The sequence below is a fragment of the Tinamus guttatus genome, unplaced genomic scaffold (genome assembly GCF_059628265.1).
Source record: "Tinamus guttatus ecotype Peru unplaced genomic scaffold, ASM5962826v1 Tinamus_guttatus_pri_ptg000182l, whole genome shotgun sequence".
Classification (NCBI taxonomy): Eukaryota; Metazoa; Chordata; class Aves; order Tinamiformes; family Tinamidae; genus Tinamus; species Tinamus guttatus.
In genome coordinates this window covers 606,257-633,124 of record NW_028288716.1, presented here as the reverse complement: position 1 = coordinate 633,124, position 26,868 = coordinate 606,257, and the positions used below count along the sequence as shown (strand labels likewise).

The 26,868-nt window shown below is 39.2% G+C and overlaps 1 protein-coding gene across 2 annotated transcripts; it reads right to left on the bottom strand.

The window, feature by feature from the left end:
* Positions 1 to 516: 516 nt before the first annotated feature.
* NDUFA9 (NADH:ubiquinone oxidoreductase subunit A9) lies at positions 517 to 19,458 on the bottom strand. Of its 2 annotated transcripts, none has more exons than XM_088523351.1 (10): positions 19,319 to 19,458; positions 18,459 to 18,572; positions 18,180 to 18,271; positions 15,289 to 15,430; positions 14,079 to 14,181; positions 13,264 to 13,331; positions 13,044 to 13,120; positions 7,718 to 7,813; positions 5,658 to 5,724; positions 517 to 788 (listed from the first exon to the last, which is right to left on the bottom strand). In XM_088523351.1, exons 2-10 carry the CDS (start codon positions 18,501 to 18,503, stop codon positions 618 to 620), a joined length of 861 nt encoding a protein of 286 aa, XP_088379477.1. In that variant the 5' UTR covers positions 18,504 to 18,572; positions 19,319 to 19,458; the 3' UTR covers positions 517 to 617. The 2 variants fall into 2 exon arrangements, with proteins under 2 accessions (XP_088379477.1, XP_010223608.2); XM_010225306.2 differs by having other exon boundaries at positions 18,459 to 18,556; positions 19,319 to 19,453.
* Between the last annotated feature and the right edge of the window lie 7,410 nt (positions 19,459 to 26,868).

Here is a 26,868-nt window from a genome sequence, read left to right as displayed (position 1 = left end):
TTCCGCATGTCTAACAGCCACAGCAAACAGAACTGTCACAAGACACCACCTGATAGGAAGTTTGCATATAACTTTTTGCCTGTCTAATCCACCTTTTTTGATTTTAGAAACAGCATATGCTATTTTATCTGGTACTTTTTACAATAATTCATCTTAGGGCAGATAGAAAACAAAGCTCAAAAAAGTCAACAGTAACTAAGAAAATGGTTTTATTTCACATGTGATAATCTGAATAGGCAGCAGTACTGGCTCTACCTATCAGAAAAGGCATCTTTCAGACCTCATCATTTTGAACTGTACTGTTCTTCAAATCACTTAAGGAGAGCACTTACGAAAACCTAATGAACAGCTTGTTTTGAGAGGATAGTGAGAAACTGTCTATAGAGTGTAACATATTGCCCTCTCACAAACTGTGAAGCAACATGCAAATTTGCTTTCATGACTTTTAAAAAGAAAACTACAACACATCACTGAGATTCTTCCATAATTAAAAATGAGACAGTAACACTAGTGAAATATAGTTTACGTGATTAACAGATTTTACTCAGTGTGTACACAGTTCTTCAAACTAGGTTACAGGGAAGCAGTTTAGGAAGCATGAGTAACCTTGGCAACTGTTACATGGGATAAGTCTTTGCTGGTTTTGATTCCTCTAGCTCAGCCTCCAACCAGCGGAATCTACGGTGACGGCGCAGAACTTCAATTGCTTTTTGTTCTAGAGGTGTTGCTTGAATACCCAGATCCTCCAGACCAGGGAGATCAGGAAATGTCATGTCAGTTGTGTGAAACTTTAAAAAAAGAAAAAAAAAAAAAAAAAAGAGACACAGATAGAGAGAGGAGAAGTCAGTTGACAGAATGAAAAATGTTATAGTCAATGCAGTTATGAACATATTACAAAATGCTATATACCTGGGATCACTTTTTTCTTTTATGAAAATGACAAGTGCTAAAAAAAATTTAAACATATGTAAAAATTTTCTGCAAATGACAGGTCCTGGAAGATTCAAATGCAATTACCTAGATTTTTATTTGAAACATTTAATTTAAAAAAGGCTGCTGAGGTTAAAGGTTTCCCCCCAGAAAAATCCTACAGTACAACACACCGCAAAATCTTGTACCCAAAATGATTCTCAAAAACAAATGTGGGCTCAACTAGCTAATGGTAAAATCCTTGACCATTATTTTGTGTGTTTTCTTATTTTTCTTGGGAAGAAGGAACTATTCCACATGTCTCTGCAGAAGTATGGGCACATTTTCAGAGATATTTAACACCCAATCTACTTCAATATCATAAAAAAAAAGGGAGGACTGGGAAATGAGCTGCAATAGATGCAAAAGCTTTCTTCATTTTATCTAAACATTATCAGGAAATGTAGGTCAAACGGATAAAAGCATATGTGAACTGCAAACATATAAATAATAACTATTTTAATTTGTCAAGAAAAGTCAAGCTAAATGAACTCACACTTTCACAGAATCATAGAATGCTTAAGGTTGGAAGGGACCTCTAGAGGTCATCTAGTCCAACCCTTGTGCACACGCAGGGTCACCAAGAGCACATGGCATAGGATTGCATCCAAGCGGGTGTTGAAGATCTCCAGAGAAGGAGACTCCACAACCTCTCTGGGCAGCCTGTTCCAGTGCTCTGCCACCCGCACTCTCAAGAAATTTTTCCTTGAGTTCCTGTGGAACTTTTGCTGTTTCAATTTGTGGCCATTACCTCTAGTTCTGTCGGTGGCCACCAGTGAAAAGAGGCCAGCACCATCCTCCTCACTCCCTCCCTTGAGGTACTTATAGACACTGATCAGGTCTCCTCTCAGCCTTCTCTTCTCCAGGCTGAACAGGTCCAGCTCCCTCAGTCTCTCCTCATAGGACAGATGTTCCAGGTCCCTGATCATCTTTGTAGCCCTGCGCTGGACTCTCTCCAGCAGCTCCACATCCCTCTTATACTGTGGAGCCCAGAACTAGACACAATACTCCAGATGTGGCCTCACCAGGGCTGAGGAGAGGGGCAGGATCACCTCCCTCGACCTGCTGGAGACACTCTTCTTAACGCACCCCAGGATCCCATTGGCCTTCTTGGCCATGCGGGCCACTGCTGCCTCATGGTCAACTTGTCGTCCACCATGATGCCCAGGTCCTTCTCTGCAGAGCTGCTCTCCAGAAGGTCAGTCCCCAACCCGTATTGGTGTCTGGGGTTATTCCTCCCCAGGTGCAGGACCTTGCACTTGGCCCTGTTGAATTTCATGATTTTTTCACCGCCCAGTTGTCCAGTCTGTCCAGGTCCCTCTGGATGGCAGTGCAGCCCTCTGGGGTATCACATACTCCTCCCAGTTTCGTATCATCGCCAAACTGCAGAGGGAACACTCTGTGCCCTCATCCAGGTCATTGATGAATAAATTGAACAGGACTGGACCGAGGACTCACCCCTGGGGGACACCGCTACCTACAGGCCCCCAGCTAGACTCTACAGCGCTGATCACCACCCTCTGAGCTCTGTCAGCCAGCCAGTTCCTAATCCACCTCACTGTCCACTCATCTATCCCACACTTCCAGAGCTTGCCCAGGAGGATGTTGTGAGGGACAGTGTCAAAAGCCTTGGTGAAGTCAAGATAGACGACACCCAACGCCCTCCCCTCATCTATCCAGCTGGTCATTCCATCATAAAAGGCTCTCAGGTTAGTCAAGCATGACTTCCCCTTGGTGAATCCATGCTGACTACTCTTGAGCACCTTATTGTCCTCCACGTGCCTGGAGACAACGGTCAGTATGAGCCATTCCATCGCTTTTCCGGGGACGAAGGTGAGGCTCACTGGCCTGTAGTTGCCTGGGTCCTCCTTCTTGCCTTTTTTGAAGACTGGCGTGACATTGGTTTTCTTCCAGTCCTCCGGCACCTCCCCTGTTCTCCAGGATCTTTCAAAGATGATGGAGGACAGCTTAGCTATGACATCTGCCAGCTCACGCAGAACTCTGGGGTGCATCCCATCAGGGCCCATGGATGTGTGGGTATCAAGTTTCCCTAGGTGCTCTCTGACCCAATCTTCCTCTACCCAGGGCAAGTCTTCCTCTCTCCAGGCTTTTCCTCTTGTCCCTAGGGCCTGGGACTCTAAAGCACTGCCCTTGGTAAACACTGAAGCAAAGAAGGGATTCAGCAACTCTGCTTTTTCTGTGTTATTCGTAACCAGGGTGCCCACCCCATTCACCAGCAGACCCATGTTTTCCCCAATCTTCCTTTTGCTGTTAATATATTTGAAGAAGTTTTTCTTGTTATTTTTAACAGCCCTTGCCAGATTTAATTCCAAATGCGCCTTAGCCTTCCTTGTCCCATTCCTGCATCCCCTGACAACATTCCTATATTCCTCCCAAGGTGCCTGTCCTTTTTTCCACATTCTGTATACTGTCTTCTTCTGTTTGTGTTTTGCCAGGTGCTCCTTGCTCATCCATTCAGGCCTCTTGCCCACCCTGCCTGATTTCTAACTCATAGGGATGCACCAATCTTGAACTTGGAGGAAGTGATGCTTGAATGAACACTAACCAGCTCTCATGGGACCCCCTCCTTTCTAGGGCCCTAGCCCATGGGATTCTTCCAAGTAGGTCTCTGAGGAGGTCAAGAGTTGGCCCTCCTGAAGTCCATGGTTGCAAGGCTACTTACAGCCCTGCTTCCTCTTCGCTGGATCCTGAACTCCACTAACTCATGATCCAACGCCAATGCTACCCCCCACCTTCACATCTCCAACAAGTCCCTCTCTATTTGTTAGTACCAGGTCCAGTAGCCCACCTTTCCTCATTGGCTCCTCCACAACCTGCACCAAAAAGTTATCATCAATAATCTGCAGGAGCCTTCAGGATAGGTTTTTGACATGTTGCTTTACTCAGTTTAAAGTTTAGAACAGGCTACTGTTACAGTAAAATATATATATTTATTTTTATTACCATATTTTCAACATACATGATCTGTATCTTAGGGAACTGGGGTCCCTCTTACAGTATTATTCCCTGAAAGGTCTTAAATCAATCACATCTGATTTTGTGCAGATTATTTGAAGACGAAAGGCACTAAGAATCTGACACAAAAGTAACTTATGCTGTACTTGAATTACAATAGTTTTAAGAGACTGGTGCAGATTTCTTCTATTAAGTATTTATTACTCTATAAAATACAAGGCAGTCAAAAGTTTTCAGAAGATGTTACTTCTACAAATTGGGTCTGTCTACAGTCAGAGTGATGGCAGCAATTCTCTCTTGCATGGAAAAGGTCAGTGATTTTTAAAAAAAGCTTTGTGCTAGATCATTAATAAAACTTATTTTTTACTATACTTACTGCACATGTTTTTCAAAATGTTTTACAACAGACTACAACTGACGTTTCCTAGTCTGTTGTAGGTGAAATTTTCCTAGGTGAAATTTAAACATAGAAGTTACTTGCTTATTCAATAAATAGCCCTATGAACAGGATCAAGTTCCAACAGACTCACAGTATTACCATGTCTCTAATAAAATTTGGGACGATCAGAACACAACAGGCTAATGATACTGCACCATAACAGAAGACATTAAAACTACAACTCTGTGAGAAAGTACCTTCAAGTTTCAGAGAACAGCACGTGTAGCATACAAGTTTCAAAGTGCACAACTCAACTTTTGCTAAACTGCATATAAGCCAGGTTTTGACCTTAATACTTGTTAAAGCTACTACTTCTTTACTTGCAGTATGTTTCCTGCAGCTTATTTGTCCACATACTCTACTAATAACACATTTTAAGAAGTAAGCAATAAACATGAAGCTGTAACTGCTTCGTTAGTTATGGAGTCTAATGGTAAGTATGAATTTTGGCTGTAACCAGTGCAGTAAGAGTTGTTATAATTCCATTATCTCGATAATACAAGCACAATGCTATTCATCTGAATGCAGCCAGAGGTACCTAAACTCAACAGTTCTTTCAAGGGGGAAGCATTCATCCCCAGGGAAGGAACAAAAATGAAAGAAAAAATTAGCTGCACATTGGATCTCTACTTCGACTTTTCTGGGCGGGGTTTGTTTGTTTGTTTTGTTTTTGTTTTTTTTTCCCCACTTGTTTGGGGCTGTTTTTGTTTTTGAAAAAGCAATCAGTCTTGAGCAGTTTTAATATCTGGAAGGATAATCCCTCCCATACTATGTTACTTTTTGCTCTATAACCTTCCCACCAGTTGTTTCAAACCTATTAGATATATTTAAAGAAAGTTAACAAATGACTGCATCCTAATGACACCCTAAATTAAAATAAATAATAAATAATTATAATAAAAAGTTAGTCTGTGTTTTCTGCTCTTTGCAGGACTACCACAGAAGACTCTCCAGACTGCTTTGACAGTGCAGCGCAGTAGGTTTGGACAGATAGTCGTGACATTGCAGGAGAGTAGCTGAAGTAACAGTAAGGCAAAAAACAACCATTTTTGAGGAAAGTGACATACAAATATATTGAAAAATGTAAGTTGTTGTACAATGCTCACATAGTCTGAAAGCAATTCTTCATAATAAAATTCTATCCAATGAATTGACTGGAATTCTGCAACATGTGTATGTATTTCAGCACTCCCTGAACTGCAAACTTAAGTAGAGGTTACAAGCACACAGCAAAATATTCCCAAGAATAACTTTATGACTGTTCTACACTTACCCGATCCACTTTATCTCGTGTTAACCATGGTTCAAATGGATTAATCTCAAAGCATCTTGCAATTAAGCTGCAATCAAAAAGAGTATTATAGAGCTATAGTCATTATGCAGGCGCACAGAAGAGCATTTCAGACTCAACTTGCTCAGAGTGAGCAGACTCAACTTGCTCAGAGTGAGCAAGGGGTGGTTTCAGAGCTCCTCTTCTAAACTAAAAAATAATTAAAGCTACTAACAAGCAAATAGGCAAATTCTTAACTGTGTTTCTGGAAACTATAACTTTCCCACCAAATTCCTCCAATCCCCATTCTTCCCCTTCTGAAGGGAATGGATGAGCAGATACTTGGAAATAACTGTGTCTTAGTGGATGTGGAAAGTAAACCTCCATTTTCAATTTCCCCCACACTATAAGGTTCAGTCTTGCCCGCACCTCTGCTCTAAATTCTGCTTCCTAGTAGCATAGGCAGTAACCCACTTAGTCACAAACTTTGATTTATTGCCTCCATGGAAAAAAATACTTGCCGACAACTAAATAATGTAACAGCCAACAGATAAGATGATGGAATATAGAGCAACCTTCATCTATAAAAAGGATGAAGATCAGAGTATGTGTAGTTTCCAGAAATGAAACTTCTTTTCTAAGTAAGTAAATCTGGCTGAAAAAAAATATATTTTTTTTCCTCAGTGTCTCTTGATGAACATTATATAAGGTAGTGTATCTTACAGAAGGGCTCATGTGGCAGGCTAGGAGCTCAGATAATAAAGTTACTGCACATAAACAGAGCTAGATTTGCAAGTCTTAGATGCATTTTTCCTCAAAAATAAGAAAATATTACTTAGGACAGAATTTTTCTTAGTGGGTTAAACTAAGGGGAAGGTAAACTAATAAGAATAGTAAACATTATTACTTTTAAACAAGCTTAGCCATGAGCTAAGTTAACAATGTGTCTATGGCTAATTTCTTCAGGAACAGTTGCAACAGTTTTAAGATGTTGTTCTAGTATTATTCATCACCAGTTACATAAATGCAATGTGAAGACCCACTAGAATATCTGCAAGAGTGTTCTTACACATTTGATCTTTTTAGCTTACGTTGTACTGAAACGAAGCAGGATCACCACCCAAACACTACCACATCTCAACAGTGCAAAGGGTAAGTTTTGAAATGGTGTTTAGTGCTGAAGGTAGCTCTTCAAAAGGATGTCTGATTACACCAGAACAAATATGCCCAGGCTCAGATTTATACTGCATATTTTAATGCACTATTACTCACTAGTAATGGTTTAGCAATCAGTCACTTACCATTCCAGCGCCTTCGGTGCGCAAGATTTACAACTGCAGATCACACTCAGTGTGTGGAAGCTGAGCCTTCACAACACATCTACGGTGGTCATCTCAAATGGTACTACACCTTTCTCTAACTTACACTCATTACTATCTCCTAAAGATGTTAGTATCCTCATACCATGGGGGACAAAGAAATGTGGATTCACAGCTGTGTTGCTGAACTCCTCAGGTCCTCTATCTCAGTACAAAATTACCACCACCACTGGTTTAAATCAAAGGACTTTACTAAAACAGCCAAGATACATACACATCCTTATACTATTTCTGCTTCCAGGACTGTAGTGTTCAACAAAAAGGAAGAACAGCTGACAGTAGCAATACACTAAGCAGCTGTATAAAATTTGTCAGAGCCTACAGTTAATGGCATACACATAGATTTTTCTCTATGATACTATCAAAAATTCACTGAGTTTTCTAGTAATAGTCTATACTCGGGGCCTTTTACTTCTTGACTCAGCAAAAGCAATGCCACCTAATAATTCTGTAATAAACAGTTTTGTTAAGTAGTCTTTTACAAGCACACATTTAACACGCTGGTTCCTAATAGTCAGACTTCTTGTTGGGCAGAAGACTCAAATTTAAATCATGAGTACTTAGGGAAAAGCCAGCTTCACCACACTACAATATTGATAATAACATTGATAATACTAAATGAACAATGCAATAGTTATTTACATTTCAATGCTACTTCATGAATTCTTAAAGAACTCCACTTACTGATAAAGAGGTCGTGGAAGTGGATATGGAAAAAAGGTTCGAAAAGAAACAGCATAGATGTACTCCACCAAGTCATAAAGGAGGTATCGATTAGGTCTGAAAAACAAACAAACAAACCAAAAAGCAATAAACAGTATAGGCTGTTCTTTATTTTCTTCTTTTTCAGGCTAGCACTGTTTTTTTTTTTTTGTCTCTTACTGCAAATATTTAAATACATCTATCAATGGCCTGTTTTATTCTAAATGATTTGTCATTTTCTTCACAAAAGGGAAACAAATTCTGGTTCTAAAGATTCTATACTGTTTGAAACAAAGAGAAATTAAGTTAAAGAAACATATCATTCACCATCAGTAACAATGGTCACAACAATATACTTCATCAGTTGCAAAATTGCTTTAACAATTAAATTTATTCTGAATATTTTTAAAGAGTAGTTTTGAAGTGCTTCCTCCATGCACGGACTGACTCAAGTTCTGAATACTAGATTTTCAGCACTGGAACGGGACTGAATTTGTAGAAATTCATTCAGCAGCTTGCAACAGAAGGAAGTCAGAAAACAAAGACTGAACTTAAGGTTTGTTAACAGAACATCCCTTATTTGGTAACAAATGGCAGCGAAGAAATCAATTCACTTAACTATGAACATGGTGTTACCTCTGAGGGCAAAAGGAAGAAACAAAGATAAATTCCCCCGAAAGAATGTATTCATCCTCAAAAAAAAAAAAAAGAAGAAAGAAAAAAAAGAGGAAGGGAAGCAATGAAGCTTTCTGCCTACTTGCAGTAGATAAACATATATCACTGGGATGGGAGTTCCCATTCTTTTGCTGTTAAGGCCTTGCCTTGGCACTGACTTTATATGTGGCTTAAACTGACAGAAAAATCTCCCTTGGCTTTTAAGGCAACTTGCTGGTATTTCAGAACATTCTGAAAAATCTTTATGATGACACCCCAGAACATGTTGCTGAGCTCTGACATGTCACTTGGCAGTTCGGCCTTCAAAATCCCATCTGGCTATTCATAATCAAAACAGCAATAAGCACACCAGAAGTGTTTTTCTCCCAATAATCTGCTATGACTTTTCAGCTAAGTGGAAGGTGTCGATGAAATGACAGTTATGTTGTCACACTGGAGCATAAGACCACATCTTTTTTGCTGTTTTTTTTTTTTATTTTATTTTATTTTTAAATTGGAGACACTGAATTACTGTAAGATCTCAAACCCCAGAAGAACGTAACCACACTGGCATAGATAGCTTAAAGATGCAAAACTTTTGAAGCCACTCCAGAATCTCACGGCTGTAATACAAGTAACATGAATTTCATTTTGGTAAACAAAAGATGTGACTTCAAAGTTTGAGCTTCCAGGCACCCAAACTGAGGTTTCAGTAAAGTTGTACTTCAGAGAAAAAAAAAAAAAAAAAAAGCACAACCACAAACTAAAATATTTGGTTGATGTTAGAAAAGGGACAAAACCCCAAATCATACTTGCTTCTTTTGTTTTTAAAAGCTAAATTAGCACAATACATGCTCAAAGCTAGATGAACATATACAGGACAACTCAAGATTTCTGAACTTGCACTGCTTACCAAGTTGCTCTTAGTGTTTATAAAACATGTGAGACTTGAATTTATGAAGTTACATTAAAAGAGTATCATCAGAAAGAAGGTATTAATATTCCTTTCTAATAAAACTTCTGAGAGCAAGTATTGAACTCCTGGACTTCTGCAAACTGTACTGCTCCCTCCCCCCCCAAAAAAAAAAGAGATTTCAAAACTGTAAGAATACATTCAAAGTTTAGCCAGCTGCCCTTGCAATTGGCTGCAAGAAGGGTTCTACTTAGCAACAAACCCTCAATTTCTCCTGCAGTTGGCACAATTGCTTCTGCTTAGACAAAGTGAGAAAGCCAAAAGTATCTCTCCTCCTCAGGTAAAAATACTTTGAGCACATGTTCATTCACACTCAATTTTGCCGACACAAAATAAAGCAGTCATGCAAAAAAATTAATTCCAACATATCTGTGCTGGCTGGAAAGTCTTCCAAGTCAGGTGCATTTCCACACTGGTTGTGCCCATCTGATCCATATGCATCTTTTCCTTCAATAAAAAGTCTTCTTAAATGCCTGCCTAGCATTGGTTTCCACTTATTGTTTAAGGCAACACTTTACACCATCCCAGTGATGGGAAAGCAACTTCAGGTAACTTAATAACCTCATCATGGCTCTTAGTTTTTTCAGACTTTTGTGGGCTTCTTCATCTTACTTCACCAGTTTTTCAGTAAAAAGGAATTCAGCAGGACCCCCAAGAAGTTGAAAACTTGCAGCCACTACACCAGCACACATAGCCTCATCCTCAAGAGTTTAATTAAAGTACTAAATCAAGTGAAAGACTAACCAGCAATCATCTCAAACACAGGAGCAAAGTGCTGCTATTGTAAGAGTGACAGAATATGAGTTGGGAAAAAACAATGAAGTTGCTGACAGTCCTCTTGCAAACTCCAGACACTAAACATATTTCCAGTGTAAAAGGAGGGGAAGACACAAAGATAAGCATATAATAGAAAGGAGCAGTGTTTAGCATCATTTGTAACATGGCTAACAAGCAGCTGTTTTCTTCCATGCATATAAAGCTTCTTTTGCCACATATACTGAACCAAAAAAACTCCAATGGCAATAACAATAAACATAAAACATGACTTCTACTATGCCATTTTTTTCTTAAAGTCAACTCTATTTGAAATTTTTATACACAGACTATTCAAAAGGGCCTACTGCCTCTATTTGTTCTTACTCCAGGTCATTTTCCACACATTTTAGGCAGAATATTCTCCAAAGCTATAGCTTTCTCCATTAGGAGAGGCCCAGCTTTTAAATTCTGGAAACGTTTGTTAAAGTTTTGTTTATTCTTTCAGTTCTTCTACATGATACTTACTATAGGCTGAATTTTATCCTTCAGTTCTGTAATATGAATATCAGCTTTTAAGAAGTTCAGGAAGTAAGTTTTAAACCATGTCCAACAGGTACTTATCCTTCAACATCAGACACAGAATCATAGAATCATAGAATGCTTAAGATTCGGAGGGACCTCTAGAGGTCATCTAGTCCAACCCTCGTGCACACGCAGGGTCACCAAGAGCACGTGGCATAGGACTGCGTCCAAGCGGGTTTTGAAGATCTCCAGAGAAGGAGACTCCACAACCTCTCTGGGCAGCCTGTTCCAGTGCTCTGCCACCCGCACTCTCAAGAAATTTTTCCTTGAGTTCCTGTGGTGTTTCAATTTGTAGCCATTACCTCTAGTTCTGTTGGTGGCCACTAGTGAAAAGAAGCCAGCACATCCTCCTCACTGCCTCCCTTGAGGTACTCATAGACACTGATTAGATCCCCTGTCAGCCTTCTCTTCTCCAGGCTGAACAGGTCCAGCTCCCTCAGTCTCTCCTCATAGGGCAGATGTTCCAGGCTCCTGATCATCCTTGTGGCCCTGCGCTGGAATCTCTCCAGCAGCTCCACATCCCTCTTATACTGTGGAGCCCAGAACTAGACATAATACTCCAGATGTGGCCTCACCAGGGCTGAGTAGAAGGGCAGGATCACCTCCCTCGACCTGCTGGAGACACTCTTCTTAACGCACCCCAGGATCCCATTGGCCTTCTTGGCCATGAGGGTCACTGCTGCCTCATGGTCAACTTGTCGTCCACCATGATGTCCAGGTCCTTCTCTGCAGAGCTGCTCTCCAGAAGGTCAGTCCCCAACCCGTATTGGTGTCTGGGGTTATTCCTCCCCAGGTGCAGGACCTTGCACTTGGCCCTGTTGAATTTCATGATTTTTTCACCGCCCAGTTGTCCAGTCTGTCCAGGTCCCTCTGGATGGCAGTGCAGCCCTCTGGGGTATCACATACTCCTCCCAGTTTCGTATCATCGCCAAACTGCAGAGGGAACACTCTGTGCCCTCATCCAGGTCATTGATGAATAAATTGAACAGGACTGGACCGAGGACTCACCCCTGGGGGACACCGCTACCTACAGGCCCCCAGCTAGACTCTACAGCGCTGATCACCACCCTCTGAGCTCTGTCAGCCAGCCAGTTCCTAATCCACCTCACTGCCAACTCATCTATCCCACACTTCCAGAGCTTGCCCAGGAGGATGTTGTGAGGGACGGTGTCAAAAGCCTTCGTGAAGTCGAGATAGACGACACCCAACGCCCTCCCCTCATCTATCCAGCTGGTCATTCCATCATAAAAGGCTCTCAGGTTAGTCAAGCATGATTTCCCCTTGGTGAATCCATGCTGACTACTCTTGAGCACCTTATTGTCCTCCACGTGCCTGGAGACAACGGTCAGTATGAGCCATTCCATTGCTTTTCCGGGGACGGAGATGAGGCTCACTGGCCTGTAGTTGCCTGGGTCCTCCTTCTTGCCTTTTTTGAAGACTGGCGTGACATTGGTTTTCTTCCAGTCCTCCGGCACCTCCCCTGTTCTCCAGGATCTTTCAAAGATGATGGAGGACAGCTTAGCTATGACATCTGCCAGCTCACGCAGAACTCTGGGGTGCATCCCATCAGGGCCCATGGATGTGTGGGTATCAAGTTTCCCTAGGTGCTCTCTGACCCAATCTTCCTCTACCCAGGGCAAGTCTTCCTCTCTCCAGGCTTTTCCTCTTGTCCCTAGGGCCTGGGACTCTAAAGCACTGCCCTTGGTAAACACTGAAGCAAAGAAGGGATTCAGCAACTCTGCTTTTTCTGTGTTATTCGTAACCAGGGTGCCCACCCCATTCACCAGCAGACCCATGTTTTCCCCAATCTTCCTTTTGCTGTTAATATATTTGAAGAAGTTTTTCTTGTTATTTTTAACAGCCCTTGCCAGATTTAATTCCAAATGCGCCTTAGCCTTCCTTGTCGCATCTCTGCATTCCCTGGCTACATTCCTGTATTTCTCCCAGGGGGCCTGTCCTTTTTTCCACATTCTGTATACAGCCTTCTTCTGCTTGAACATTGCCACAAGCTCCTTGCTCATCCAAGGAGCTTGTGGCATGCTGAACTCAAACTATTTGCCCACATACTGAATCTCTTTCTTTCACATATCTAGTTTGTCTAATAAATTTTTCAAGATGACCCATTTCTTTATATGCATTTGTTTGTATGCACATTAAGATCAACAGGGCCCCAACACTGCCTATTATTGTATTCGCAGTAACAGCTTGATTCATTTTTCCCCCCCAAAAGGAGGTGGATTTATTGCAGCTCAGGCTGCATGCATAGAAGGAAAAATTAAATGTGCATGCCAAAAAAATGATGCCAAAAATCAGAATCAGATTAGAATCAGAAAAGTAACCTACCCAGCCAAGGCATACGTTTTTCCTTTAGCATCAGGATCCTTAATTGCATTAATAATTGCCTTTGCAACATCAACTACCTGCAAATTGGGAAAATAACCATTAGAAAACAGGAACGTATACACACACCCTTCTTCTAGAAGTGATTTGGGGGGAGAGGTATTTTTTCTCTCACATGTGAGAGAGTGGGTTTAGGATCGTTTTGTTTTTTAGTCAAACTTACATATATCGGTTGCTTCACTGTTTTTTTTCCCAGAGAAATAAGAGGTACACCACCGAACCAGCGCATGTCTGAATAGAGACACATATAACTTTAGAATAAAACTGCTGAATCCTCTGAAAATAACTGACATGCTGCACTGTAGCAAAACAAATTCAGACTTCACCTACAGCAGGGATATTTCCTGAACAATGATTTTAATTAAAAATAAATAAATAAATAAATGAGAGAGAGAGAGAAAAAAGCAACAACAAACCCAAAACAACCGAAAAAAAACCCCAAAACCACTACTACTCCACTTCAGTACCTCTGTTTTCAACTAACATTCATTTTTTTAATTCAAAAAACATCTGACAATTGTGTTTACTGCTTCAGAATGGTTCAGAGATCTCTCAACTTTGTGAGACAGAAACAAATCATCCTCTATGTTATCTAGCAATTTGGCTCCTGACAGCCATTATTGTTGCTTTGTATGAGCCAAGAACAACTCAATTTTTACATTCCAGCACTACCAATGTGAAAATCCCAGTTGAGAGAGAAGATTTCAAATCTTAACTCAGCATAGAACAATCTAAATAAACAGTAATAATACATGAAAATCATCAAATTTAGCCTAAGCAGATTAAGAAACTTAGAATTCAGAAGCCACCATTTCATCATAAAGTAAAAATTTATTATATTTTCATTACCCAGTGTGCAATACAGCTAACAGTATTCCCAATAAAAATACACCTTCCTACTTTTGGAAAAGACAGTAATCGTATCTTGCCCTTTCTCCTCTAGATATAGGTAAATAGGAATATTTCAAGAATACGTACTTGCATAATGATTGAGAAAGCGGTCCTCTCTCCCAAACATCTCAGACGGCTTCAAAATTATAACATCTGGAAATTCTTCCTTCACTGCTTTCTCTCCAACTGCCTGTCATTAAATTCAGATGAACATAAGCAACAGTTGTTAATTAAAACCAATCTGAGTAGGGCAAAACAAGGATGCCCATTTGGAACTTAGCACATCTTGACTACAGTACTCAGTGAAACAATACTGGCAGCAGCACAAAACTATTTCTATTTGACCAATTCAAGCTTTGCAATGTTTTGATAAGAAGTAGGTCTCACAGAAAGCCCACAAAGTCCCATAAGCATGTAGATAATTTCTAAACGAGATTTAGTACAGTTTCAGCAGTGAAGAATTACATGTTTAAAATGACTAAGCTCAAAAAGTGAAGAAAGTACTAGATATTTCTCCAGCCTATCAGTTGCTCCAAGTACCTCTCTGGCATAACTGAAACCAGGGTTTGGAAGAAATCAGAAACCCTGCTGTACTATAACCCTATTATATTATTGGAACACTCCCAAAACAGCTTACGTACAACTTAAAAATCAGAGGCAGCTATCTGCTGTCTAACTAGAGTCATGGCATATAGAGTCATTGCACAGCAATGGACACCGTATTTTAACCCTGCTTTGAAAATTGTGTTCATGCTACAAACTAAAACAACAGAAACCAATGGGCTTAAAAAAATCTGAAACTGGGGCAGCATTCATCTAGTGAGGAAAAAAGTATGAAAAAAGCTATACCAGAAACTAATACCTCCTAATTAAAATTTAAAAAAAGACATATCTTTTCTTTTTTTGTGCTGGAACATATAACAAAGCCACCAAAAAGACCCGTAACTGTGTAACTAATTTGTCACTGCAGCAGTCATTTTAGTCTTAACTAATTACTTACATTTGCTAGGTTAGTCCAATCACTGATGTTAGGACTGATTTCAGAATCCATTCCATCACCAAACTAGTCTCATAGTGACAGTAATTGTAAATGCTGAACATACTCAAGGATACAAGTAAGGAAGGGTGTTAAGGGATAGACAATCAACTTCTTTTCAAAGATGAAGTATTAACCAGGATTTGTAGCTTAGGAAGCATACAGTTTAAACCCACAACACACACAAACTATTTTTAGTTGAGGACGATTCTTTAGTAGAGAAAATTCATATCGAGATTTTTAAAATAATTCCGTACTTACTTTACTTCTGAGGTATTTGGAAGGACTCTTCATGCTCGCATTCAGATGAGATATATGCACAAGTGTTTCCAAACCAGCTTCTCTAGTTACCTGGGCAATACTTCTAGGAATATTTACAAATTCATCTTCAAAACTGAAGTTTCTAAAATAAGACAAATAAAAATTTTAATTTAAAAGCAACACTGGCTGCCAAACAACTAACAAATAGCAATACGCTCATTGTTCAGTTATCACTGGAACATATTTCACAAACCTATTTTGACATCCTTCATTAGTGACCTTCCTTTACTGAGTCTTACTAAAATAAAACAGACAGCAAATCAAATACAACAGAAAGTTGCAGTTAGGGCAATAACATTAACTCTTTTTTTTTCCTCTATTAAGATTAAATCAATCTGAAAAACTCTCTTGCCCATTTATCTGTGACAAACAAATATTCCTGCAAACTGAAAACAGATTTTTGAAGAAGTTCTGCTTTTTTAAATTCTGTGTAAAGCTGTCAATTTTCACAACACTAAAATGTGAGTCGATATCTTCAATTACAGAGGAACTCAAGAATCCTGAGCAGTCCCAGACAGAGGCTACATTTGGACACTGGACAAAAAGACTAAAGAACTCGCAAGTACTAAAACAAATGGAAGACTTTACATAGATGGAGCAATTACAACAGTATCATAGCAGCTGTAAGGGACTTCAAGGAAACTATGCGGAAGATTTCAGTTTATGGCATTCAAGTTGACTAAATTAGGGGATTCAACTGTAATCTTGCTTGGCATCTCATCAAAAATAATACAGTAGCTCAGTCTCCAAGAAACCTGGCACTACAGTCTGGCAACAACTCCCAAATTCAAGACTGAATGGGGCAGGGGGGTGGGAAACAGAGGCAGGGGAAGTAGGCTTGAAAACAGAAGCACAATTGACTTCTCATGTTTCAACATTGTCCTTGTAAGCACCTTGTTACATCTTCTACATCTGCTTTTGAGTAACAGTCATTTTGTTCAAATGCCTGTCTCTGTCCTTACCTACTCTCACAACTCTTCAGATCCCTCTAGTCTAAAAAAAGCCTTAAAAGAAAAGCTAATTTTAGACCCATCAATAGCTAATCTGATCCTGGGAACCATTACTTCTCCTCCACTCACAAAAATAGATTTTAGAAACACACAAGAACCAACATCTCTCCTGTAGCTATGGACTTCTCAACACTGTATACAAAGATGAGACCGTATATTAGTACTAGATGGCAGGCTTTCACTTTTGACTGATTTGCATTTCTCACCTTTTTTTTTTATTTTTATTTTTTTTATTTTTCCTCTGCTTACACTGTTCGTATATTTTGCCCATAGAATTTTATGGCAGGGTTCAAACACCTCCATGTTAAGGGCATCATTTTTTTGTTTGTTTTTTTTTAAAAAAAAACCTTCAATGAATGTTTGTTTTATTGTTGTTGTTGAACTTCGAAAAGCTGAGTTTCACTAACCAAGGAGCCCTCCCTTACATAAACCAGATATTTCACATAAGCCCCGAAATTTGAAGGAAGAAAGTGTACATGAAAAACATATCTGAATGACACATGGAAACTATGTAATTAATGACTGATATCATTCACTTCTACCCTGATAGCAATAGGAGTTTAAAACTTTCTATTTGTATTCTACTAAAGAGCATGGTTGGTTTGTAGCTCATTACCCATATCCCAAAGTCTGAAAAAAGACAAAAACCCCAAACCTTGCCAGATGTACAAAATCAAAGTCAAGATAGATTGTACTTTTTTTTTTTCCCCTTCAGGAATTAAGCTATGCTATAAACTCCAACAGTGGAATAAAGGATTAAATAGTTTAACAGAATAAAAGTGCCTCTACAGTTTGAATGCCAAATCAAAGTGTCTCCCAAAAGTTAAACGACACTTGACTAGACAAGACTAAGTTGAAATGGATGCTCGCCAACAGACATACTAGTTTAGGAAAAAAAAAAAATTAGAATTTCAGATGACAACACCAAGTGCCTGTCCACAAAGTGGGCAACAGAGGCACTAGGCTTATAAACGTAGATTAAACTCTATATTGTTTTCTGTCTGTTATAACAGACAAATTATACATGCATATACACACACACACATATACGAATATAGTTTTAATTTATATACACACACATATATGTACTAAATAAAGGCAAATCACAGTCAATGAGTACATACTCTGACAGTTTTCCATTAAGAAAGACTTAAATAAAGCAAACTTACTTGCATGCAAAAAAAAATGCAGATTATTACAGGTATTTTTAACCTAAAATAAATATTATATTTCATGGATTTAAAAAAGGAACTATTTAGAAGATCAGCAAATTATAAGTACAACAAAACTGTGTAAGATGCTAATAGTATCTACGCAAAAAGGAATGACATCATACCCTTAGAAACGCTCCACTGGCTATTCCCATTTATTAACATTTGCCAGAGAATAATAGAAACTTGACTGCAGTTTATTATACTAGCTTGTAATTCATCAGTATGCCAAAGTGAGAGGATGAAAGCCCACTTTTGTAACAACACAAACATAAGCTCAGAGATCTGTAAACCTCTATCACAAATAGGAAACCATGCACCAAACATCAGCAAAGCATACAAAAGCAGTTTAAAGTAATCTAACTCTCTGACAGGGCAAGATATTAGACAATTATGGAAAGCATGTTCTTTCTAAGAGCATATCATAAGAAAAATTCCAGTTAATCATTCAAAGAAATGGAAGCGCTTTTATGCAAAAGATTTTAGTATTGTCTCTGCACGGGAGGTCAATGAGAAATCAGCTTCACTGTGCAATGTAAACATGCTGCAAAAGATTGCTATAATGCCCAACACATGTTGCAAATCTAGCCATAAAAAAAAAAAAAATTACTTTGTTTCCCACTCCTTTCCAACAAGATTAATGACCACATTGCTGTGTTCCACGGCTCTTCGGATAGAGTCTTTATCTTTACAGTCCCACTCCTGTAAAAAAAGAATTGAATGGGAAAGAGGTGAGATCACATGCAAACAGGTATTATCAGAGTTCTTTCAAATTACTACCATTTAGAGGCTAAAAAATAGCTAGAGTTCTGACTTTGAGAATGATTAACAGATTTCTTTGTATAGCAATGGTATTGTGTTTGATCAAACGCCAAAGTGAAACACTTACTAAGAAGAGAAGTTGCCCCAGGTCACCCATCGGCCGCAGATACATGAGGTCATACTGATCACAGCGATAGGGGATGATTACTTGAGAGCCAATGCGACCTAAGTGTTCAGAAAACTTTTCATTTATATCAAATTACTACATAGTTTTAAGGAGATAATCTTCTCAATGTATGTTATTTCCTTTCTTCACTGACATTAAAACACAATAAATGAATATAGGTAATTTGAATATTCACCTGCAATGCTAAAATGCAATGCTCTATGCTAAAAGTAGCACAGAAGTTTCTCAACACATAGTATCATACACATTCTTAAGCAAGGATGTTCCTGAATAGTTGGGTAAAGTGATAGTCAAATAAACTTACAAAGCAAAAGATTTTTTCAATCAATACATATTACAAACATAGTAAAATACCTAAAAATTTCTGCCTTCCAAAAAAGGGAAAGGAAGGAAGGAAAAAGGAGAAAGAATTATTAAAAAACTCTGTAACTTCAATCCTAACGAATTCTGATCAAATTCCATATTGCTGCACACATTTTTGCTGAATATCCGAATATAACTGACAACAGAAGAATCAACTAGGAGATTGACCTCTTCTTAGAATTACATCTCATGAACTCAAAAAAAAAAAAAAAAAAAAAACTAAATGAAAGGGAAGGATTTATCATAATGACTTGAACAACATCCAAAAGTTTCTGCATTTTCCTAAAATAAAACTAGGCAGTTTTCACTACTTTTCACACAGGTATTACACAGAACTGCTCAATTTTTAAGATTAAAAAAAAAAAACCTAGGGCTATTCTGTAACCTGAAGAAATACTAGAGACATTAACTCTTAATCGGTACTCTGTGGATATTACCTAAACGATTGACAACATATCGCCCTAGGAAGCCTGTAGCTCCAAAGACAGTGGCGACAATGCCACTAACAGAGGACCTTCCACTTCTTCCATGAGGGATGAGCGCGTGATGAACTTGGCGATGTTTCTGCAATCCAGGTGGCAATGCAGATAATGCAGAAAGGCCAGAGCCTGAAACACAAAATGGGAGACAGGATGTGTTTTAAGTATCATTATTGTCAATATTACTATAACATCAAAGTAAAGCGAAGGTTACTTTCCCATTATAGACCAATTTTTTTTCCAACCTGCCTCAGTAAAATTGTCCATGCCAAGACTCCTGCCAGATTACCTCAAAGAAACCTGGATATGTCAGAGGGCTTGAAAGCACTGTGGATAAAATTCAAAGACAAAACTAAGTCACAGAAGAAGTAGAATAAGACCACTGGTTCCTAAACAGCAAATAAAGCCTAACTGGCTAGCATTAGCACATGATGTATGAGTTATGGCACAAAGCCTAAGTGAATAAGGACCACCAAAACCATGCTGCCTCCAGGAAGGGCCCGCCTGAGTACAGTACAAGTATGGTCTCCCATACCATATTCCCAGATCTGGCACTTGTGACACAAATACATCAGAATGGCTCTAGGTGCAGCAAGCATAATTCTTAGTCTAAAGACGACATTCTCCACAGTTGGTGGAGACAACAATTCTTCAGGCTGACAGTCCAACAGTGATAACAGTGAAGAGAAGCAAAGAGCCAGACCCACGTGGTATAGAATATTGCCTATTTTCTCAAGAAAGACCAAGCTATGAACAGTTGAAAACCCCAGAAAAAGGAATTGATAGTATTGTGATATAAATTGACAAGATAGCCTGAATAGCGAGTCTGAAGAGAAGAAACTTGCTCCCTTTGCAACTACGTTAGAAAAAAGGAAAAGATAAACTCTTTTTGAGAGAATTGTGAAATTAAATTACTCCACACTCTTACTTTCCAAGGGCAGGTGAAAAAGCAATTAATGGATGAGGTGTAGAGTGCACAAGCATGCTACAGGCATACTGCAGTCGACAAGACCAGACAATAAGAGCTACCTGTATAAAATAAGCTTGAGGATGTAACAGAAGAAACAGTGTCTGGTATTTTAACTATTAACAAATTATGACTGTAAGTTTTTTATGGATAAAGATAAACGAGTTTCACTTCCCCTCATCAACGTAACTGACAAGAATCATAGTGAAAACATGAGTAGTATTTGATATCAGAATGATGGATGTTTAATGGGATTACAAAAAAAAATTCTACTTGAGCAATGAGCAAGTTAATATGATTTTGGTGCTGTAAGAAGGAATATCTGTGGCCAAAAGTTTGTCTAGCCTCCTCTCTCCTTCCCCCAAGGACACCCAACTAAGAAAAGGCAGGCATGACAGATACACATTTAGACTTTTATCAAATTAATCTAATAGGCTTGAAAATTACATTTTGTTCTGTTTCTGTTGGCCACCTGGCATGAGATATTACCTACACAAACATCAGGTAGGCATATGAGTTACTAAAATGCAACTCTCCTATGAAAAGGAACCAAGCTTAAAATGAGATTAGGTATGGTGTCTATTTCAAACCGACAATCCACAAAGATGATTACAGGACTGGAGCAGCCCTCATATGAGGAAAGGCTGAGAGAGGTAGATCTGCTTAATCTGGAGAAGACTTTGGAGGAGGGGCGGTTAGGGTAAAGATCTGGTTTATCAATGTATACAAATATCTTAATGGTGTAAAGAGGTCCAGACTCTTTTTGTTCAGTGATGACCAACAACACAATGAGAAGCAATAGGCACAAGCAGAAATGCAGGAAATTTCACTTGAACACAGAAAATACTTTTCTTGAACACAGAAAATACTGTGAGGGTGACTGAGGCTGTGTTGGTATCCATTCTTGGAGATACTGAGTAGCAGTGGGGTTGGACGAAATGATCTTCAGAGGTCCCTTCCAATCTCAACTACTCCATAATTCTGTAAAGTTAACATTATGGCAGACAGTTGGGTCATTCTTATGGTGCTTAAATAACCATGTTTTTACTATTTATTTTTGTTTTCAGACAGACACAATCACTCAAAATTGTTTGGTTCTTTATAATTAGCAGGATTCCTTCACATGCACAAAATTTCTGCTTTGTACCGTGTTTGAGATGGTAGAGATAAAGACAAATCTGGGTGATCCACAGTACTTTTCAGTAATTTGTTCACATACATTTCTCTTTCCCAAGACTTGAAGAAAATGGATATTTAAAGAATATGACTGTGAGTATATTATGAAATTCAGTATTAAATAAATGAACACACCTTGCAAGAAAAAGAAAGTTAACGGAAAAAATAAATCTATACCTAATTGTTTTAAGATTTTATACTATTTCTATAAAAAAAACGTTGATGGCAGACTCCGTTCCTATTTCTGTCACACTGAATAATATTCAATGTCTTTTTTTTGTTTACCTATGTGTCCATACACCCACTGTTATTTGCCTTACACTGCAAGTTCTTTAGTGGTGTCCCTTTTTTTTTGCTTCATAACTGTATAGAAGCTCCACAATTTAAATCTGACTAAATGCTCAACTACCACTGCAATACAAATAACAAAAACATGAAGCAATGGATAACTGAAAAGCTCAGCTGATTTTTGCTTTAAAGTTTTAAGGGTATGGAATCTCCAACAAAACCAAGCTACAGAAATTCTGTCTCCATATTCACATCCAGGAAGCGCCCATCTTTACAGAACCCTGCCAAAATATAAGGCTTAGCAAACAGAAATAACATAGATTAGAGGGGCTTAGTTAGTGTTTCCAGGCAGAACATGCTGCTTAAAGCTTTTTGCCCTATAACTACGTGTAAACGGACTTCTGCCCCAGAACAACAGGATTCTTCCTCATTGAATGGAGTCTATTATTACTATTATCATTATTACTGGATATTTAATGTACAACCCTTATTGGATATTGGTTAGGAGTCTGAGCACGCCTATAGACCTAAAACAAACAGTCAAGGTTACCTACAAAATCATAAAAATAATCCAAACCTTTAGTCTGCAGGACAACATCTCACACACAGAGACTTTAACAGTCTCAGTGAAATATTGTTATTATTATGCACATAAGCTTGTAGCTCAAGCAAATTCCACAGCTCACTGTGGGCTATAAACTGCAGTTGCCCAAAGAGGAATTAAACAAAAAACAGTGCATCACTTCCACCAGCTGCTGCCTAGATGCAGCCATAGGAGCTCAGCTCTACCCCAAGGATAGTGCAGCGAGATGAAGGCAGCTCACAGGTATAGGCTGGCACAGCACCACACAACCTAGCACACCCTACTCCCTCTCAAAGCAAGGTATAACGCACAGCAGTAACCGGCACAGAACTACCATATACTCTCACCTGTATGAGTGAGGGTGACAGGAGGGGACAGGACCCAGGGTTAGAAGCAGCCCTTAACAGCCTGTCCCGTCCTATCTCAGGCCGCCGAGGCAGAGAGCGCAAGAGCACCCTGGATGCCAGTATTCCTCCAAGCAGCAATACTCCTCCATCGCGACTAAAGATAGGAAGCGACAACTCTCGAGCCACCTTCCACAGCAGTGACACTCACCTGCCCTTGACAACCATGGACCGCGAAGAAACCCCGGACAACACGCAAGGGCCGCCATCTTGCCTTACCCACAAACCTTCGCCCTGGACGGATAGCATACAGGGCCAAACCTGCTCACGAGCACATGCGCAGGAACCGTGGGTATGGCAGGAGAGGTTGGCGGGGAGAAGAGACCGTTAGGAGAGCCGCGCAGCCGCAGTGCGCAGCTTCACTGCGCGTAGCAAAGCTGCTGCCGTCCGCACTGTCTGCCGCGGCGGTTGGGCAGAGCCCGCTCTTCCGCTCTGAGTTGCGGTCGTTAGCAGCAACCGGTCCGCGCCCTCTACTGTCTCCCTCTGTTGCCTGCTTTAGGTGTCTCTGCCAGGGTACCCTGCGTAGTGGGGTTTAGACTCTGGAGAGGTGGATTTTTAGAAGCACTCAAGAGAGATTAATTTTATTGTGGATAGGACCTCCCCCTCCCCCCGCCCCCAGCCTCTCCTGGTGCAATTTCTTACTCTGCTCTCTAGATGAATTGTTTAACGGGTGTTTGTGCCATCTTAGAGATGTCAGTCCAGTTGGAAATGAGTCAAGTCCAGCAACTAATTGACACTACCCTTTCGCCGATGCTGAGCTGGACTGATTTAAAATATTATAAGTAACTTATTATTTATATCTTGAATTATCTAGTCTCATTAAATTAACCATAAATGGAGACTAAGCAAATATTTTATATATGTATATTGCCTATATTCTACAGATACCTAGCCAATCTAAAATTCTTCATTCCCTCTGTCATCCTAGGTCTTCAACAATTCGATGAGATTTTTTGGCCCCCTCATCAGGTGCTGCTGTGACTGCCGTCTCCCATGGCTTCTTTTGTTCTTGATTTAACATGAATGAGGATCTCACTATGGAAATTTAGCCCACATTTATTTTTTAAAGTGCCATCCAAGGGAAAGAATATATAAAAAAAAATCTAAGATGGGGCTAGAGCATATATTGAGACTAAGGCAAGAGGCTGTAAATGAGATATGTCTTCTACTCCAGGCTTGCCACCATCTTTTGCTGTAATTTTAGAAGAGATGATTTTCAGAGTTTATGCTTTCTATTCTTTATTTCTAAAAGAACATTTTGCTATTTCTACAGCGTGTTTGTAAGCATAATACGTACAAGCTGACCATAGATGTTCATGTGTTAGAGTGACACAGTAATAAAAAGGCACTAAGGTAATGGATACATCCAAATTGTTACAGATCCAACTACAGTTAAATGAGCAAATACAGAGAACTGGATTTGATTTTATAAACAATTCAAGATGCTAAAGTGCTGATTAGTGGCTTCTTTAAAACCCAGAGAAGTTAGAGCCAAACATCTAAATGCAGCCTCAGGGATACAGAACACCTAAGACATGCAAGGATTTGCTAAAAGCTACATGAGTGTTTCTGGCATCTCTCAGCATTCCCATTCCGGACAAAGGGCAGACTATTTACACATGCATATAGCCGAGGCATGCCTTGGTTTCTAGGAAGCCCTGCACTGTCGGTCTCCTGGAACCCTCCTTACTGTTGCTGTGCAAACACCGGTGTCCCCAGAAGCATTGTGATGTCACTGCTTTCCAGTCGGAGCAGAATAAGAGGGAGACCACAGCGTCTCTCTGGTGAGAAAAACTTAGCCACTTGGTTATAAAACCATCCTTTGAAGCTCTCTGGGACCAACACATCCATGCTGCTGAGGTAGGAAAGTCTAATCAATTCTTTGTTTTACAAATGCTGATCATGCAAGGCTTTAAATGGAACACAGACAAAGCTTTCTTATGGGCCTACTCAGAACCAAATAAATCAAAGATTGCTAAATTCATGTGAGGAGAAAATGAGACCATGAATTACTGATTGGAGGCTCCATTTCTGCTCTGGTTTCCCCGTCCTTTGAATTTGTCTGAATGCAGCTTAAGAAACCACTATGAAATAGTTTTAGATTATTTGCTTCTGAATCATTCTCCTCCCCATAGTCTCCCTTGTTCTTAATCTGACTTCTGTGAAAGAGTCTGTGAAGAACAGCAGGCAGATACCTTCCTGTGAAGAACTGCAGGCAGAAGATTCCCTTTCCTTTGAAATTCTACCTTCCTCTTCCTCTTCTCTGCTGAAGTGTTTAGGTGGCTTAGTCTGGCATTCAGATGGAAGGCAGTCAGTATGAAGGAAAGAAAGGAAGTACCTTTGCTAGGTACATGCTGTGATTCATCTATTTCATTTGCTAATGCCTATGAATTAAAAATGTTTTGTAAGATGTAATGTAACTTTCCCAAAGAAGTGACTTCTTCTGCAGTAATTAAGTCATCCCAAGTATCGAAATGAAGGCCTTTTTGAGTGCAAGAAAATAAATGGTATTTTAGGTAGATCTCAATGGTATTGAGATCTATGTGTGACAAGGTATTTCCTGTGATGCTACTTATAAACTTGATTCAGATGAAGCTTAACTATTTACTGGAGATGGCAGAAGGGAGTCACAGCATCATTGTCAGTGGATCAAGGACAATGCTGGAATTCAGGAACCCTGAAATGCCTTCTCAGTTCTACTGCTGGTCAGCTATGTGACTTCTGGAAGTGGCATCACTTTCTTGTTTTTTAGCTTCCCTACCTATAAAGAGGAATAATAATACCTCCTTTGTGAAACATTTAGAAATATAATAATGAAAAGCACTGTATTTGAACAGCATACTGATATTATTGTCATTGGTTAACTTTATTTGCTGTAGGTAGTATATTTCTGAAGTTAAAAACCCAATCCTAAACTTTCCTTTTTATATAGAATTCTAACTTTTATAATATTTTTTTTCTTTTTTTTCTGTATTTGTGCAATTGTGTTATTGTTTCTTTTATTCTTGTAAGAATAGTAACCTAATTTATTCTAGCATCCCTATAAATTGGCTTTCTCATAACGGTAACTAACATTGAGAAAAAACAGTGTGACCACTTAACATATGACCCACATAAACATAATACTTTAGCATTGACATAAAAGTCTGCATTTAGATAAACTAAAATCTACAGCAGACTAAATTCAACCTCAGCTGAAAATGATGTTAGACTAGATCACTGAGACTGAAAGTGTCACATGGAAAAGAAGCTGAAGGATGTACTGCAAGCACATTTCCTGGACCTCAGTGCGAAGTACAGAATGAACATGAGATACCCACAACACCCTTAGGATCTAATGTGGCTGCTTTGCTCCAGCTGTAAATCCAAGGAAAGTAGTGCACACCGATCGCGTACCTCCTGCCAGAACTATCTGTCCTGGTAGTTGAAACTTGTGCTGCCCTGGTCTTCACTCAGCACATCTGACCCACTCTCAGAGTCCAGTGTCCTTTTAGATATTCCAGATTTGGAACATGTTAAACATGTTCAGTAGCAAATTTCCTTATTTGAGGTTATTTGATGTTATGCAAGATTTTAGCTTAGCAGAGTGTTATAATAATGTGTTTAACTCTTAGTACAAGAAGAACTAAAGTAAGTGGGGTATGTATCTGAATAATAATACAAATGTATTTCTCGTTAGGGATCTTACCAACAATACCTTAGATGTTTAACATAGAATGAAAGGCAGTTGGTGTTTGATGAGAATTTTAACATTTTGTTTTGCTCCCTTTTTTTTTTTGGCAATTAGTCATACTTTTAGCATCTAACGAGGTTTTGAAATTTTGATAATATTGCTGCATTTGATTTATGTTGTTCTCAAATACATGGCAACACTTTTACTAAATTAAAGATTAGTGAAATTAGAGGCCAGCATTACCATTTCTCAAAGATATCCTGGAAACAATTTTTCTCCATTTTAGACTCTGATTTTATATGGCTGCCTGCAGGAGTTGTTTTTGGAAATTGTGAGGAAAATCACAACCCTTCAGACTTTCACAAGCATTCTAGGGAAAGTAAGTTATTTCAAAAACTTAATTTAATTACAGCTCAC